The sequence below is a fragment of the Leucopleurus acutus genome (genome assembly GCF_964270905.1).
Source record: "Leucopleurus acutus genome assembly, chromosome: 1".
Taxonomy (NCBI): domain Eukaryota; kingdom Metazoa; phylum Chordata; class Mammalia; order Artiodactyla; family Delphinidae; genus Leucopleurus; species Leucopleurus acutus.
This window is the reverse complement of record NC_139142.1, coordinates 165,300,189-165,318,126: the sequence shown is the minus strand read 5'-3', so window position 1 is coordinate 165,318,126 and position 17,938 is coordinate 165,300,189. Positions and strand designations below refer to the sequence as shown.

General features: G+C 52.9%; 2 protein-coding genes across 2 annotated transcripts in view; one reads left to right on the top strand and one right to left on the bottom strand.

Annotated features, from left to right (window-relative positions):
• Positions 1-35: 35 nt before the first annotated feature.
• Positions 36-14,346, top strand: HAPLN3 (hyaluronan and proteoglycan link protein 3; the record flags this gene model as incomplete). The annotated part of the gene is made up of 5 exons (XM_082839404.1): positions 36-107; positions 7,942-8,121; positions 10,084-10,452; positions 12,857-13,159; positions 14,060-14,346. The coding sequence occupies exons 2-5, from the start codon at positions 7,998-8,000 to the stop codon at positions 14,344-14,346; spliced, it is 1,083 nt and encodes a 360-aa protein (XP_082695530.1). The 5' UTR covers positions 36-107; positions 7,942-7,997.
• Positions 14,347-17,501: 3,155 nt separating this feature from the next.
• ACAN (aggrecan) overlaps positions 17,502-17,938 on the bottom strand; it is a gene marked incomplete at both ends in the record, with an annotated part of 35,153 nt that continues 34,716 nt past the window's right edge. Inside the window, one exon of the mRNA XM_082834060.1 lies at positions 17,502-17,578. Within this exon, the coding sequence (XP_082690186.1) occupies positions 17,502-17,578 (77 nt within the window). The remainder of the gene's footprint in view (positions 17,579-17,938) is intronic.

Sequence of the window (17,938 nt, the reverse complement as noted above, 5' to 3'; positions counted from 1 at the left end):
GCCGCTTCCTTTCTGGCCATTCAAGATCCCCAAATCCGCCTGCTTCCTCGGACCCTGTCAGCCCGCAGCCTGGAGCGCTCGAGCCGTCGAGGAGCCGCCTGGGGACGGTACGTGGCTCAGAGGTGGCCAGGCTCCTGGGGCCCCCTGTGGGCCGGTTCCTCTTTTCCCGCTTTGGGTCTGCTGCAGGCCCCACGCCTCCCGGGGCAGGGTTGGAGAACCGGCCGGAGGAGTGAGCTGGGCACCGTGGGGCCAGAGCGGAGCTGGGTTGTGATCGCCAGCGCCGGTGGGGGGGCTCCCCCGGCGCCAGTGGGTTGAGAGCAGCGCGGGGCGCGGGCTGACTTGCCTGGGACCCTTGTGCATAGACCCTTGTTCGCGAGGAGGCAAATGCCGAGGGAAACCAGTGGCCTCCGAGACCACTACCCGGGTCCCCCCTTTCCCACCGGGAGCCACCAGGTCCCTTCTCGTCTCGTTCCGTCGCGGTCCTGCAGCCTCCAGCACAGCGCAACGCCTGCCAGGCTCTGCCCCGGGGCATCTGTCCGATGCTTCCGGGGGCCGCGGGAAACCTGGCACGGGCTGGGGACAACTCGTGAGGCAGCGGGCAGGCGGACCTGCGCCTCTCGGCCTCTTACGGCCTACTCTGGCCATCCCAGGGCAAACGCAATGGATGCCCGTCGGTTTCAGGCCTGTGTTCACTGGGGTTTCTGTCTTAGGGACAGCAGAGGGGCAGGGAGGGCTGAGGGTAGAGCCCTGGGTGGGAGATGGGATCGCTCAGGGAGGAATTTAGGGTTTTTGAGCAGACAGGAAAGAAACAGCTCCGGGCACTTGGACCCAGCTCTGTCACCAGCTCGCTGGGTGGCCTCCAGCAGCCTGTGACCCGGTCTTGGCGTCCAGTGCCGACCTCCGGAGTGCCTTTGCCCTCTGCAACGAGGGGAGGTGATTGAGAGGGGCCCTGATCCCTTTCCCGCGGCCTTGCATGGGCCAGTGGGCTGGGAATGCTGGTAGGAAACACCTCCAGCTTCCACTTTCCGGGAACCGCAGGTTTCAAAGGCCCTTGTAAGCCTTGCCCAAACAGGGGGCACCGAAGTCAAATTCCTCTCGGGGAGCCGGGGCTGCTGCAGACCTGGAGGGCAATGCTGCCCCCTGCTGGTGTCTGGGAGACCTGTACTCCACAGCTGTGTAGTCGGGGTGGTCCGGTGGAGCTCCATCTTCCTTCCAAGTCAGGGTTCAGCTTACTCGGGTGTGTGGAGGGGTCCCAAGGCAAGTGGTGCTAGGAAAAGCAAGGAGATGGGCCGTCAGGAGACCTGAATTTTCTCTAACCTGTTTTCCGAAGATAAAGCCTTGGGTCTTCACCTCCCTTGGCCTCAGTTTCCCAACAGTGGCTGCTTCTCTTCTAGACGATGAGAGAGAACAATCTACTGAAATCTTGTGAGACTCACTTTGTAAACTGTTAACAGTAGTAATCGTAGCTAATATTTTTTGAGTTCTTGCCCCCTCCAGGCAGTTTTCAAAGTACTCAGTAGCCATTCTCTTCCTTAATCTTCACAAAAAGGTTTTCTGGTTGGTATTATTGTTGACTACCACTTTACAGATGAGGAAACTGAGGCTCCGTGACTTGCCCGGCGACAGACTGTTAGTAAGTGGGTGGAACCAGAACTGATTCCAGGTGGCCAATCTGATTCTAGAGCCTGAAGCCTGTCACTGTGTCTTCCGCCAATATGTATTAGCTACTATTTGTTGAGCGCCTGCTGTGTGTCAGGGGCTGAACAAAATTCATCTTTATAATTCTCACCACAGACCCATAGGGAGGTGCTACTATTATTATTTTTTACAGGGGAGGAAGTGGAGGCCCAGAGAGGTTGAGTAACTTGCCCAAGGTCACACAGCAGGATGCAGGTGTGTCCAGCCCTAATGCTGGGCCCAGAACTGTGTGCCCAAGTCTGGGTGACCCAAATCAGCTGGAGCCACTCACTGCCAAGGTGACTGGGCTGGACTTGAACATGGGCCTTCCAGCTGGTGACATCTCTGTGGTGGTCCTGCAGGGCTGATGGCGGGGTAGCCAGCCTCAGGGAGCAGAGGCCGTCCATCGCTCCCCTTGGTGGTTGTGGTTGGGGATTGGCCCAGGGCAGGGCAGCAACTAGGCAGCAGTTGCCACCCGGGATTCACACCCAGGACTCTGTTCTGTGTTTTAGCCTTGACATTCAGGGTGGTCCTTGTCCTCAGGCCCTGAGCCTGTTAGTATTCTGTTAGTATTCTGTTAGTATTCTCTGGAGACAAGTCAGATGAGTCAAATGACTTGCCCAGGGTCAGTACTCCTAAGGAGGGTCGTAGCTCCTGGACACAGGCTGATCTTTTCTTCAGACTCATTTTGTTTTTCCTGGCATCCCCACACCTATTCTAAGTTTGCTTGACTGCTGGGTTGACATCCCAGAGGAATGTTAACCAGATCACACCTCTCCATTTGCAGCTGTGTTAATAGGCCAGGGAGTGAACCAAGGTGGGTGCTCAGACCGGAGGAGTAATGGAGAGGACTAGGGCTGTTTGTAGCTGGAAAGAGCGAGCCAGGATGAGGACATGCACTTGACTGAGGTAGGAAGATAGCCAGAATGATCCTTTTAGAATGTAAATCAGATTCATGACACTCCTCTGTGGAAAACTCTTCCGTAACTTCCCTTCAGGGCTACAGCCCGGGGCCTGTGACTGCTACTTGGACCTCATTTCCTGCCACCCTCCCTTTCTCTATCTCTGGGCTCCAACCTTACTGGCCTTCAAGCTGCTCCTGCCATAGGCTTTTGCCCTTGCTGTTCCCTCTTCCTGCAAAACTTTTCCCTGGGATTTTCAAAGCTCATGCCTTCACTGCCCATCCGCCAGGGAGGCCTTCCTGACCCATCCTGTTGATAGGACCCCCCCACCCCCTGCTTCATCCTCTTCTGTCACGAGCCACATGTTCATTCACATCACATTATCCCACATGGTGTTTATTGTCCGTCTCCCTGACTAGAGTGTAAACCCCACAAGGACCCCTGGTGTGTAATCCCAGTGCCTAGAACCATGCCTGGCACATGGTAAATGCATGATAAATATCTGTTGAGTGAATGCAGTCAAGTCCCAGCTCCTTCATCTATTACCTGAGTAACCTTAGCCAAGCAACCTAGCATTTCTGAACCTCAGTTTCCTGGTCTGTACAATGGGGATAATTCTGACATTGTGAGGCCTATAAGCAATGGTGTTCATGAAAGTGTGTTGACGAGTAGAAGGCAGCCCTTCAGTATGACAGATTGTTATGGAGATTGGCTAAAAAGAGTTCAACAGAGTCCTGCCTCTACCACCTCCAGGCTGTGTCACCTTTAGACAGTTGCTTCATGCCTCGGTGTCTCTGTTCACTTAATTCACTTGTGGATTAATTGGGGAGAATGAAATTCTCCTTGCTGATCAGGGTGGCGGTGGGGAGCTCTTGGGAGGATCAAGGGAGCTGTTGGATGTGGAAGCCCTTTAAAAGCCAGGGAGAAAGTGTGGTGCCCAGGCTCAAGGTTGTGAGTGTGTGCCGGGGTCTCTGAGGCTGGGAAAGGGTGCCTCGGAGACTTACACTCTGCAGTTCTGGAGGGCAGAACTCTGGTTCTGGAGACACCAGAAGGTGCAACGGTCTGTTCTGCCTCAGCTCATATTTCTGAACTGTGAATTACCTCATCCATGGTTGGTAAGAACCCTGGGGGAACAATGTAGGTAAAACATGGAATCGCATTGGTCTGGTGGTGATTTTTTTTCCAGCTCACTAATGTATTGGAGTGACTGAAACAAGAGTTCTCACAATTAAAGAGAAAACCTTAGCAATGTATGAATTCCTTAAGATAAATGCTGCCAGTCCTGCAGAAAGTGCTTTTCTTTAATACAGATGTCCCTCGCTATCCAAATGCTTGCTATTCACTGTCCAACACAGAAACCAAATAGATTTGAATAACACAGCATCCCTCCCTATCTGGATCCCCCGAATTCTCAATATCCAAACTCTGGCCATCCCAACTCAAGGATGCAATAGATTTGGTGAGGGAGGAATGCCTGTACAGCTGGTTTAGCTGCTTAACAGAACTTAGCGTAAAGTTTTCTGATAAAAGTTGGAACCAGCTGAAGAAGTTGCAAAGCCATTTCCTCTGTGTTAAAACAAAACAAAACAGAACATTGAAGAAGGTGACTTCACCCTGTGGCAGATTTTTAATTTTGGTAAATCCATTGGAATTTACCAAAATTGGAATCCAATGTCCCCAAGGACCTACATGTTGAAGAAAGAAGCACTTGCCCCAGTGGTGGGTGAAGTCTGCAAAGGACTGATTGATGGGACGTGGGTGCCAGTGTCAGTGGAGTGTTAACGATGCTGGTGTTTTTTTGGTTTTTTTTTAGAATTGCTCTTGTTTTTGTTAGTGCTCTGGTTATAAAGTTGCATATGTTTCGAGTAGTTTGCCCCAAACTTATTTTTCCCCTAACCTTGTTACTTTTTAATACGTGATTTTACAAAAATACACATTTTTTTTCCAGGCAGACAAAGATCACTTTGTGGCAGAAATGCCTGCATTTGCTCATCCTGGGGAAGCCGTTTCTCACTGGGGAGCATCTGTACTAGATGAGGTGCTGGAAAGAGGCTGGAAACGTTGCAGGCGGAGGCTGGGGAGCCCCTCTGCTCCAGGAGGCTCTGGGTGCCCAGGGACAGGGCGGACCCTGGGACATCCAGCCTCTTCAACCTCATTCCACTTTTCTTTGCATTCTAAACATGGAAACCCAAGGAAGGGAAAGGAAACTAACTCCTACGAGGACCTGCTGTGTGCCAGGCAGTGGACTATGTGCTTTATACATGTCACTTTCCCTAGTTTGATATTGTGGTTCCAGGCTTTGGAGCCGGAGTGCGTTCAAATCCTGGCTTTCCTGCTTCCTAGCTGGATGACCTTGGGCAGATTATTTAATCTTTCTGTGCCTTGATTTTCCCATCTGTAAAATGGGGATACCAATAGGTCCCTCTCTAGAGGTTGTGGTGAGAATTAAGTGAGATAGTAAGTGCTCATTAAAGTCAGCTGTTAATATTTTTATGCTGATCGTAGCAACCCTGTGGAGTTATTTTTTAGGCCAAGTGTGGCTAAGCTACGTTCATGAAGAGACTCAAATGTGGTGGCTTAGATACAATAGGACTTTCTTTTTCTCTCATGACACAGTGTAGGTGGGGGAGATCCAGGGCTGGTGGGGTGGCTTTGTCATTAAGCCTGTGGTTTCCATCTCTGAATCTAAGGTAGCTACTCTGGCTGCCAACAGGTTGGGGGAAAGAATACCAAGGAAAGGCATCCCAGATCGTTTTCAGTGTAAGACCTGCATGTGGCATGTATTATTTTTGCTCACAAGCATATTAACTGTGAGCATATTAACTGCACAGCATACATCTAACAGAAAAGTGCATTATCAGGGGTCCAAACTTCTGTATTGGGTTGTTTGTGCTTAGGCTGCCCAGATCCAAGTCACCAAGAGGCTTTGTGGGTGTCACCTGGGGATTCCTCTTGGACAAGAAGCAAGGCTCACGGTGTCCTCCTGTTGTGCAAGGCACAGAGGGCAAGTCTGGGCCTTGGGCTCTCTGCAAAGAGGCCTAAGGGAACAGTGGATTCTACCCCTCAACTTCCTTCACATCCATTCCTTCCTCTCCAGCAAGAGCTCCTAACTGTTCTGGAAACAAGAATGTTTCCCCCACAATCCCACCACCCTTACAGGCCAATGCATTTCTTTTCTTTTTCCTCCCTCCCTTCCTCTCCCTTTCTCTCCTTTTGCTGCTTCCTCCCCTTCTGGTTCCTGTTCACAGGCATTCTTAGGGCCACACACTTACAATCAGAGCAGAGTGGCAAGTCTATGTTCTGCCTTGTCTATTCTAAATGATACCCTAAGCACTTTCCACGTTGCTGCATGATAATCACAGTCATGCTTCCAAATGCCTGCTGTCAACTCTGGTCTTGCTGCCCTACTTTCCACTCAGCCCCCAGAGGGATGTTTCTAAGATGTAGGTCTGATCCTGTGGCTCCCCTGCTTAAAGCCATTACTGGCACCCTAGGGCTTTGGGGACAAAGGACAGGCTGCTGGGTCTGACACACAAGGGCATCTAGACTCTGGTCCTGCCGTGCCCTCTCCCCTCCTTTCCCCTATATCAGCCAGGGCCTTGGCAGGAAGCAGAATTCACCCTAGATGTTTCCAATAAGAGATTCTAATGATGCGATGACATTTAGAGAGGAGAGTAAAGGCAACAAGCTAGGGAGTTGGGGCGCAGAGACAAGCAATGGCAGTCGGTGCCCCCCTGGCCTCGAGGAGAAAGGGGAGGAAAGAGTGTTACAAAGCCATGAGAGTGGTATTGGGGAGAGGAGCCGCCCGGCGGAGTTGTGATCCTGACGGGACACGGGTACTGCAGAGACACAACCTCTCTCCCCTCCTGCCCATCTCCTGTGTGTGCCTCCTGTTGGCTGAATCCAGCTGGAAGCCAGAGGGCCTGGGGGCCTGGGAGGAGTGATCAGTGCAGGGCAGAAAAGAGCAGAGATGGACCAGGGTGTTGGGGGGGGGCACAAATGGACACCTGGCAGCACACCCCAGCCCTCCACGTGCTCTCTGGCCTCTGAACCTTTGCACTTGCTGCACCCCCTCCTGGGCAAACCCTGCTGTCCTTTTCCACCTGGCTACCTCCTGTGTCTTCAAGTCTAGTTTTCTGTACCTTGTCTTTGTACTCACCACACGATATCTCCTGCCTATGGCTCTGCCCCTTCCCTGGACGGGGCTCCTGCAAGGTGTGACCCAGCCTTTTAATTGTTGAGAGTACTCAGTAAATGGCAATGAGCAGGGCAGGGATGGGGGGAGGTGAGTGAGTCACTAGCTTCATGTGCAAATTTAAGGGAGGGGAGTGTGTGTGCAAAAAAACTCAATAATCAAGAAATAATATTTTGGGACTTCCCTGGTGGTGCAGTGGTTAAGAATCCGCCTGCCAATGCAGGGGACACGAGTTCGAGCCCTGGTCCGGGAAGATCCCACGTGCTGCGGAGCAACTCAGTCTGTGCACCACAACTACTGAGCCTGAGCTCTAGAGCCCACGAGTCACAACTACTGAAGTCCACCCGCCTAGAGCCTGTGCTCCGCAACAAGAGAAGCCACTGCAATGAGAAACCTGCACATCGCAACGAAGAGTAGCCCCCACTCGCCACAACTAGAGAAAACCTGTGCGCAGCAACAAAGGCCCAACGCAGCCAAAAGTAAAATTTAAAAAGATATAATATTTTGATGCAATACAAAAAAATAGAATCAACAAACTACAGCCCATGGGCCAGCTGCCTATTTCATTTGCATGTCCACTGAACCTGGAATAGCCCCCCAGAAGTACTCTAGCATGGTATTAAATTGTTTTTTTTTTTACCTTGACCCAGGATAAGAAATAATTTCACACTGTGACCCCCCCCCCCCACCACAACCTCATCCCCACAGATATTTCTGGACTGAAACAAAAGCTCTGCAGTGCAGGACTCATCTTCACTAACCATGAATGCAACCTGATGTTTTCTAGTCTAATCTAGTCTCTTGGTTGTCATTAAAAAATGCTGCTCACAACTTTTCCAATTCAATCCCGGTGTTTGAAAAATGATGATACTGTCATATCATCCTGCTTAATTTTCTCCATGGTCTTTTTGCTGCCTCCTAACTCCTGTTTAGGACTTGTTGGCTTGCTTGTTGCCCATCTTGCCTGCAGGGTGCAGTCCCCTGAGAGCAGGGACCTTGTCTAGCTCATCACCACTGTCTCCTTGGCCTCGAGAAGGGTGCCTGGCACACAGAAGATGCTCTACAATTTCCTGTCGATCGAGTGAATGAGTGGGTGCTGGAACCCAGGGGTCCCCGGCCTCCTGCCTCAGGGCTTCTCTCACTGGCTTGTTTTTCTCCTCTTCCCAGTTTGCCCCAGCCCCCAGCCTTCCCCGACGCCTGGGCGCTGCCACGTGCGGGACGCCATGGGCCTGCTGCCGCTGGGCCTGCTGCTCTCGCTGTGCTGCGTCTCGGGCCTGCCCTTCTACAACGGCTTCTACTACTCCAATAGTCCCCACGGCTGGAACCCGGGCAAGGGCCACGGCGAAGGTGGGTGGCCTCCTGGGTCGACTTCTGGCTTGGCCAGGTGACGAAGACCTGTCCTGGCCTCTGCTGTGTTGTGCAGGTTCCAGGCTGGGACAGGGGCGAGGGTATGAAGCCAGCAGCCCCTCTCCCAGCTGTGCAGTGGTCCAGCCTCGTTTCTAAGATGAGCAGAAGAGGTGTGGTTCTGTTACTCCGTGTTTGCTGGCCCCTCAGATGTGGAGCCAAGTGCACTGTAGGACAGTCATTTTTGCTTTTTATACTTTCCCCAAAATCCTGCCGAATTTTCCAAGATTCTGCTTAAACATGACCTCCCCAGGTCTCCCCATTGGAAAGGGGGTTTGGGGTTAGGGAGATGTGAGTCTGAATCTCAATTTTGCCACTTCCTGGCTACGTGGCTTTGGGCAGGTGACTCTTTATCAGTGGTTTTACACACCTACTATGTGTCAGGCATGCTTCTAGGTGCCTTACATATGTTACCTGGTATGATCCTCACAGAAACCCTGACATAGGCGAGGCCTTGTTAGGTGTAGCTGTTTTTCAGCCTGAGCTCCTTTGCAGGGAGCCTCCCTGTCTGTCTCCTGATTACCCCCGAGGCTACCCCCTGCCCCCACCCTGTGTACCTCCAAGGTCTCAAGTCCAGACCCAAGGTCCTGAGACCATGAGGCCCCTATAGAGGGGCTCAAGTTAGAGATGGGCCAGCCTTAGCCCATAAACCTGGTTCTTGTGGTGCATGGGAGGCTCTGTGTTTGTTTGTCCCCCTGAGTCCTGACTATAATCTCTAGAAGTCCTGGCCTCATCTCACTTGTGTTTCCGGGTGTTTGGGAAGAGTCGTGGTGGACAGTGGACAGAGAGTGAAGGGCAGGCTGTGGTCTCCTGTGGCCAGTGTGTTCGGGAAGGAGACTCAGGGGGATTAGAGTCCCAGCCATCCACCCATCTGGGGGTGCTCTTGCTGCCTGCTACACCAGTTTGCTTCTTTTTTTAAAAAGAAATATTTTCTATTTTATCTTTTTTTAGTTTTGGTTGCGTCAGGTCTTAGTTGTGGCACGTGAGATCTTCCTTGCAGTGCACGGGCTTCTCTCTAGTTGTGGTGTACAGGTTTTTTCTCTCTAGTTGTGGCGCGCGGGCTCCAGAGCACGTGGGCTCTGTAGCTGTGGTGTGCGGGCTTAGTTGCCCCGCGGCATGTGGGATCTTAGTTGCCCGACCAGGGATCGAACCGGTGTCCCCGGCATTGGAAGGAGGATTCTTTACCACTGGACCACCAGGGAAGTCCCCAGTTTGCTTCTTTTTTTTTTTTTTACATCTTTATTGGAGTATAATTGCTTTACAATGGTGTGTTAGTTTCTGCTTTATAACCAGTTTGCTTCTTATACCTAACAAACCTAGTGGCTTAAGACAACAGCCATGTATTTTGCTCATGATTCCATTTTGGTCAGCATTTTGGGCTGGGCTCCATCTCTTCAGTCTTGGCTGTGCTCACTTAATTGATCGTGCCTGCGGTTGGCAGGCAGATCAGCCGGGGGCTGGTTGGTCTAGGATGGCCTCGGCTGGGATGGCTTGTCTCTGCTCTCTGCGTGTTCTCACCCAGCAGATGAGCCCAGTCTTGTTCTGATGGTGGTTGGCAAGGTTCCGGGAGAAAGAGTAGCCTCAGCAGGGCCTCCTGGAGCCTCGGCTCAGAGCAAGCACCACAGAACAGTCACTTCCACCATATTCATTTGGTCAAAGCAAGTGGCAGGGCCAGCAAGGATTCAAGGTCGCAGGGGGGCGGGGCATAGAGTCACCTCCTGATGGAAGGAGATGTAAAGTTGCGTTGCAGAGCGTGTGGATGCAGGGAGGGGTGCAGCACTGCAGCCATTCTTGCAATCTAGAACTCCTGGGCCTAGCGGGAGCTGAGAGTGAGGGTGGGTTGGCTTTTGCAGGGGTACAGATGTGCTGCAGCGGATCCCCATCTGCACCCGCCTTTCCCTCCAGGCATCTTCAATGGAGTGAAGCTGGTGGTAGAGACACCTGAGGAGATCCTGTTCTCCTACCGTGGGGCCAACGTGACCCTGCCCTGCCGCTACCACTACGAGCCGGCCGTGGTCTCTCCTCGGCCCGTACGCATCAAATGGTGGAAACTGTCGGAGAATGGGGCCCCGGAGCAGGACGTGCTGGTGGCTATTGGGCTGAGGCACCGCGCCTTTGGAGACTACCGAGGCCGGGTACATCTGTGGCAGGAGAGGGAGCGTGAAGTGTCACTGGAGATCAGGGACCTGAGGCTGGAGGACTATGGGCGCTACCGCTGCGAGGTCATTGATGGACTGGAGGATGAAAGTGGCCTGGTGGAGCTGGAGCTGCGGGGTGAGACTCCAATGGGGGCTGGGTCCTGGGAACTACAGGGAGAGGGCTCTGAGAAAGCATCCAAACCTCTGTGCTTTCGGCAGATAAACATTTAATCCTCAGAACAACCTCAGGAGGAAGCTGCTCTTATTCTCACCCCCATTGTACAGCTGAAAAAACTGAGGCACAGAGAGGTCAAGTCACTTACCTAAGGTCACACAGCTCATAAATGGCCGAGTAGGGGTTTGACCTCAGGCAGTCAGGCTCCAGAATCCACTACTCTCTACTCCGTCTTGCTCACATCCTGTTCAGAGAGAGGGGGACAAGAGCGGGGCACCCAGCTGATGGAGACAGAGCTGAGATTCAAGCAGGGTTGGCAGGCAACACAAGCAAATGAGGCAGCCCAGGGTGAGTGATAGGGAGTGGTGGGGACTGGGGCACACTCCTGAGCCCTCATCCATCAAAAGGAGCTGCTCTATTCAAGCCCAGCCGATGATGCTACATCAGAAGCAGGCCTAGTGCAGCCAGATTTTCTGATTTGAAAAGAGAAGCTTATATTTTTATGTGAAATCTAACTAAAAAAAAATCAAACCAGTGCTGTGCAAGCCAGCCAAACTCTACACACTAGATCTTATGTATGGGTCCCTGTTGTGATCTCTACATGACTCCTACCTTCTCTGTCCCTAGGATGGGGCTCTGTGTCCTCATATATCTCCTACCTGTTAGGGAGGCAGCTGGGGGGTATGTAGAGAAGGGTGACCTGACTCCATGTCCATCCCATCCCAGCTGTGGTACCCTGGGTCAGTGCTTCACTCCCAGAGCTGCAGGCCCCTCACATGCAAAATGAAGAACAAGGGCAGTTCCTCCTTTACCTCCTTCGAGGAGATGAGGATAAATGTGAGTCAAGGGCCTATCAATCAGCAGCCGCATCCCCAGTCCACATGGCTTAGATGGTGGCCCAGAGGTGGCCTATGACGTTGGGGATGGGAGGGAGCCTGTGAGAGCCATTTGTCTGGGGACCACAGAAGCAGCCTAGAGAAACAGGGAGCCCTCACCGTGTTCCTGCTGCTGGAAAGGCTGGGAATTTGGGACGGAACCAGGCATGAAATAAGCCCCCTGCAAACACACATGGAGGTTGTGCGCTGATTGTCAAGGCCCTGGGGCCTCTCTGCCTCCTCAACCTGGCTCTGCCCAGGGGCCTGGCTTCCTGTCCCAGGTGATATTGAGGGTGTGGGGCCCAGATGTTCCCAGGCCCCTGGCCACAGGAAGGAGATTCTAAGGACTCCAGGCCCTGCTTCTAAACAACGTCAGTTCGAGGCACTAGGGACACCGCCTCTCCTTAAGGTTTCATCTGACTTGGTAGAGACTGGATCTAGGGTGTTTAAATTTTTTTTTATTATGGTAAAGTTTCAAACATGAATGGTGACTTTTGAGGGAGCCTATGGTACCTATAAGCCTCTGGCACCAGAAAGGGAAGCCGCCTGCCCAGGACCTCCCTGACCTTGAGCCTCCCCTTTATTAAGACCTTTACCATCCCTCCTCTTCCCCTGAATTCCGTCTGTCCCACATGGAAACTTGTATTCTCCTAAGAAGCTTCCACATTAATGTTAGTGTTAATGTAGATGATGAGGTCTCAGCTACCGACAGGGAGAGCCAGAGCCCAACAGTGCACCCTCTCCTGTAGATGGCAGTACCTCCTCACTGGTGTCTTGGCTCAGGCTGCTGTAATAAAATACCGCAGTGTGGGCAACATAAACAACAACAGCAATTCATTTCTCGCAGTTCTGGAGGCTGGAAGTCCCAGATCAGAGTGCCTGCATGGTCAAGTGAGGGCCCTCTGCTAGATTGCAGACTTCTCGCTGTGTCCTCACACGGTGGAAGGGACTGGGGGTGGGGGGTGGTCTCTGGAGTCTCTTTTAAAAGGGCACTAACCCCATTCATGAGGACTCCACCCTCCTGACCTAATCACCTCCCAAAGACCCCACCTCCTAATACCATCACATTGGGCGTTAGGATTTAAACATCTGACTTTGGGGGAACACATTGAGACCATAGCACTGGGGTTCTTGCAACAGCCCTGTGAATTAGGCCTTAGTCTTATTCTGTAGTTGGGGATATTAGTTAGCTGATTAATTCATTACCTTAACAAGCTGATAGTTTTCTGAGTACTGCTGTGTGCCAGTCTAGCTCTGGGAGGGAGGTGTAAAGCAGATATAGGCTCTGCCTCAGATTTGGATATTGGACAAGAGATGACAGGTTTACAGAGTTTTTCTGAGGGATTTTGTGTGTGTGTGTGTGTGTGTGTGTGTGTGTGTGTGTGTGTGTGTGTGTGTGTGTTGAGGGGAGCATCTGTCCCAGTAGATTTGGGTCTCCAATCAGCTGGGCCCGGCCCACCCATTCAAGCTGCTTTTTCCTCCCTCCCCAGGTGTGGTCTTCCCTTACCAGCACCCCCAAGGGCGCTACCAGTTCAACTTCCACGAGGCCCAGTGGGCCTGCGAGGAACAGGACGCGGTGGTGGCCTCCTTTGAGCAGCTGTTCCGGGCCTGGGAGGAAGGCCTGGACTGGTGCAACGCAGGCTGGCTGCAGGACGCCTCTGTGCAGTACCCCATCACACAGGCCCGACACCCCTGCGGCGGCGTGGGCCTGGCACCTGGTGTGCGCAGCTACGGCCCACGCCACCGCCGCCTGCACCGCTATGATGTGTTCTGCTTTGCTGCTGCCCTCAGGGGTGAGTGGAATGGCTGAGCACAGGCCTGCGGGTGGAAGGGCAGTGTCTGGGGAGCTTTCAGACCTCTCTGCCCACTCTGCTGGCACCTTCACCTGGAGGTCTGGAGCACCCGCACATGTTGAAGCCATGTCCAGCTGTTTTTTTTTTTTTTTTTTTTTAAGTTTCCTGGTGTTCATTAGGGATGCTCTTTATTTTATTTATTTATTTTGGCCGTGCCTTGCAGCATGCAGGATCTTAGCTCCCCAACCAGGGATTGAACCCATGCCCCCTGCATTGGGAGTGTGGAGTCTTAACCACTGGACCACCAGGGAAGTCCCCCAGCTGAGTTTTGAGTGCTTTGCTGCTGTTGCTTCACACCAATCATTGGTTTAGTCATTCATCAAACATTTCCTGAGTGCCCACTGTGTGCTGGGGCCAAGGCTAGGCACTGGTCATCATAGACAAATAAAACACAGCCCGTCCTCACAAAGGAGTTCCTTTCATGGGAAGAGAAATGAATAAAAACAAATTGGTTCCGTGCCATATCCCAAGCACTTAGAAAATTGCCTGGCACATAGTAGGTGCTCAGTAAATGTCTGAGTGAATGAGAGACTCTGATTGGTCCAGCAGAGGTGGGGCACCAACCCAGGGTGCAATTAGGGAAGGCTGGGGTGGTGTACCGATATGACTGGAGGAACCCCAGCCCCATGGCAGGTAGGATGGCACTCTCAGAGAGGGAAGTTATCCCCCAACAGTATCCACTGCTGATGCCCATAGCCTGGCATCTCCCTAGGCTCAGAGAGCTGTCAGGTCTTTGAGGGCTGGTTGGTGGGGTCTGGATGGGCTGGCATTGCTCCAGGCCCTGTTGTCTTCTCTGGCTGCCCACTCCACTGCGCAGCTCTCACGCCCCACATCCCACAGGGCAGGTGTACTACCTGGAGCACCCTGAGAAGCTGACACTGGCAGAGGCAAAGGAGGCCTGCCAGGAAGACGGTGCCCAGATCGCCAAGGTGGGCCAGCTCTTTGCCGCCTGGAAGTTCCACGGTCTGGACCGTTGCGACGCTGGTTGGCTGGCAGATGGCAGTGCCCGCTACCCTGTGGCTCACCCACGTCGCAACTGTGGGTCCCTGGAGCCTGGGGTCCGAAGCTTCGGTTTCCCAGACCCACACAGCCGCAAGTATGGCGTCTATTGCTACCGGCCACGCTAGCGCCGGGCTCCAGCTCTGTACTCACGCCTACCCCATCCCCTCATGGGCTGTATTTATTGAGTAGTTCATTTTCCCTTGCAGGTTGGGGCAATTTTCATTTTGTTTTTATACTTTTCAACTTAAAATTTTTTTTAATACTATTGTTTTTTGTAAATCCCACAGATCCTAGATCTTCCCTTTACTCAGGTAGACACTCCAAGGCTCTCCCCCTCCACGAATCCTCCTGCCCCTCTCCCCCAGGACACTTGAGGTTCATGGGCTCATGAGGGTGCTCTCTGCCATTGCTGAGTCCAGCCCCTTTTCCCTGCCCCTGGGAGGCTGGTGCCCAGAGCTGGCAGTGGCATGAGATGCCAGGGCGTGGTGGCTGCAATCCTCCCTCCGCCTCAGCCTGAGGGAGGAGAGGGCATCCAGGGCGGCTGTGGAGCTGGGCTTTGGGCCTTGCAACCTCCTGCCCCCTCGTACTTCTTTGGCAAGCAGCTGGCCCACATCAGCATGGCGGAGGAGCTAGGGCTGGAAGTGGGTCCCTGGGCTTCTGTGTGACATCCCAGGGAAGAGAGAGACTTTCCTCCCCATTTTTTCCTTTTCTTAGTTCCAAATAGTCCATATTTTGTTCTCATTTTTCCCTATTTGGGGAGCAGCCCTCAGGTGTGTGTACTTTTTTTGGACAATAAATGGTGCTGTGACCTCTTCCTCCACCCGGAGTCCCTGCTCTGGGTCTCACTCTTTATCTCATTCAGTCTTAGGGCCCAGCTCCCTGCCCGGTGGGAATGGGGGACCATTCTGTCCCAGACTTCAAAGGTCGACTGGGTCTGTCCACTGGAGTGGGTGGGAAACACCATGGGCTGCACCTTTGGGCTGCCATGGTCTGGCCTTGCCTGCCCTGGGGACACCCTGCCTCGGGGGCTGGCCTAGCAGCTGGAGGTGCTGGCTCGCTCTCCCACCATCCCACTCCCGGCTGTGAGTCTGTGCGGACACAGCACAAGAGTGGGAGGTAACTCTCGGGAGACCAGAGGAAGCTGTGCCCTGCAGAGGATCTTGGAGACCAGCCCTCTCTGTGCCTCACCTTCTGTCCCCACCGCCCCCCATGTCAGCCTCAGGAAACCAGACCATTTGCCTCTGCACAGGCACACCTCTGTCACCCACAATCAGTAACTCACTCTATCCTTCACGTAGCCCAGTGCTTCTCAAAGTGTGGCCAGCACCACCAGCTTCACCTGGGAACGTGTTCGAAATGCAAATTTCTGGACCCCACCCCTGACCTGCTGAGTCAGAAACTCTGGAGTGGGACCCAGCACAAGCCCTCTCGTTGCTGATGCAGGCTCAAGGTTGAAAACTACTGACACAGTCGTGTTCCCAATGAATCAGTTAATTAATCAATAAATTGCATGATTATTGCGTTCCTCCTATGTGACCATTGCTGCATCCTCTGCTTTTGTCCACTGATCCCTTCCAGATCTGTAGGTAACCTGGGTACACAAAAATATTCACCAACAAATAACCACACACATACACACCCAAAGAGACACTAGCAGACTCACACTGGCACACACTAACCAACGCCCAGACACCTTCATAAACACAGAATCAGTGCCCGCTGAGCAAGTGTGATGAGAGGGTGGCGCCGACCTGGCCTTCTAAGGAGGAGGCTGGCGGAGGGTCACTGCCTGGAGTGCACACTCCAGCTCGACTCAAGGTCTGTTGAGGGAAATCCATAAACAGTCGAAATCGTTTTCGTTGGTATCCTACAGCCTACTTAAGGGCAGGATGCCCAGACCTTTGTGCTAGCGGCTAGCTAACCATTTGACCTCAAAAATGTATAAGCAAGATTCACTGTTCCTAGGCTGTCTGCAATTTTTTTCTTCCCTCTTATAAATCCTGATTTTGCTTCTGTTCTTGGACTCTCTCTACCAATCGACTCTTCCTATGTGAGCAAACAGTGTAAATCAAAGGACCAAACTCCAGATAGTGGCCAGATGTCTCACTTGAGTTGTTCTTTGACAGCATGCCAACTGGCAAATCCATACACAGCACCCGTTGGCTGTCTCTCTCACACACACACACACACACACACACACACACACACACACACACACAATCCATCATCCGCACAGGTACACTTGCGAAAATAAAGCACCACAAGTGTGACTGTCCCAGGCTTTCTGATCAGGCAGGATTTGCAAGAATTCGGGGTCATTTGATCAATGTGTCCCCACTGCCCCCATACCTAAGAGCCCCTTCAGTTGACCCTGGACCATGGTCACCTTCTCTTTAAATTAAGAAAAGAAGGGAAAAGGAAAGAAACAGATCTCTTCCAATGTCTTTATTATCATTATAATTATCATAATCTTTAGTTTTCAAAAATATAAATAGGTGCACGGAACCCTGGTGCCTGCACGGTCCCGGGGGGTGGGGAGGGAGGGGGGAGGGTTGGGCGGCACTCCCACTGGGAAGGCAATGCCCCCCGCCCAGCCCTGCCAGAGATCGAGATCGACACCGGCTGGGGTGGCAGACCTGGGTGAGATGACTCTGGAAAAGGGTCCCTCGGAAGGAACCCGACCCCCACGCCTCGGAAGAGCCCTCGATGGCTCTCTCCTGCCCGCTCACCTGCGGCCGGAAGCCACCCCCTCTCCCCCAGGCTTCTCCCCCGCACAGATGGTGCAGCCCTCCGACTCCGTCTCATCCCATACATTCAGCTGCGGTTCCGCACTCTTCATGCCCTCAGGCCTCTGCCCCTTCCTCCCTCCTCCCTAGCTCTCCCTGGAGGTGAAAGAACCAACGATTGCACTGCTCTTGGATAAAGTCAGGAAACAAAAAATTACCTTCTTTATTTAACTTAACTCCTCCCCTTCTCCCCCTGTCCCTGCGCTGGTCCCTGGAAAGGCACAACGGGAGATTGAAGAAACGTCTCTAAACTCAGTCCACGGGTTACAATACGTTTGCTTTGCTTTGGCATTTGGGAGGAAAATTAGATGCAGTTTTGGCGATTTGGGGTGGGGTGGGGGGGTGCATACACAATGTGGGATTTATTTTTTTTCCTTCTTTAATGGAATTCCTTATATGACAGAAAGCGACAAGGAGAGGACACCATCCCTGTGGGATGTCAGCCTGGCAAGGCTCCTGGGCTCAGCATCCTGGGCACATCCTGGAAGCTCCTCTCAGTGGGCCGTGCTGGGGCGGCTCCTCCGCAGGGGCCGTGAGCTCCGCTTCTGTAGTCTGCGCTTGTAGGTAGAGGCTGGGGTGAAAGGGAGATGGAAACATCTGGGTGAACCCTGGGAAGAAAGTGGGCCAGCCCAGCCTCTCCCCGTCCTGACCCTTCTCCGCTGGCTCCCCTCCCTGCAGAAACCATGGGCTCTGGAAGGCAGCCTGAGGCTTTACCCACTTCCTGTTTTTGACTTTTCTTGGAACCACCTTGGGCTTCGGGGCTTCGGGGCTGGTGTTGAAAAGGAAAGTGGGCCACCTGCTTTCATCTTCACCTTCTCAGTGCAAGTGAGCCCTCCCTGGGGGCAGCGGACATCTGTGATTGAGCCCACAGACAGTGCAGACAGCGGGGAGCAGGGAGGAGGACGTGTTGACGGTATCTAATGCTGTGTGG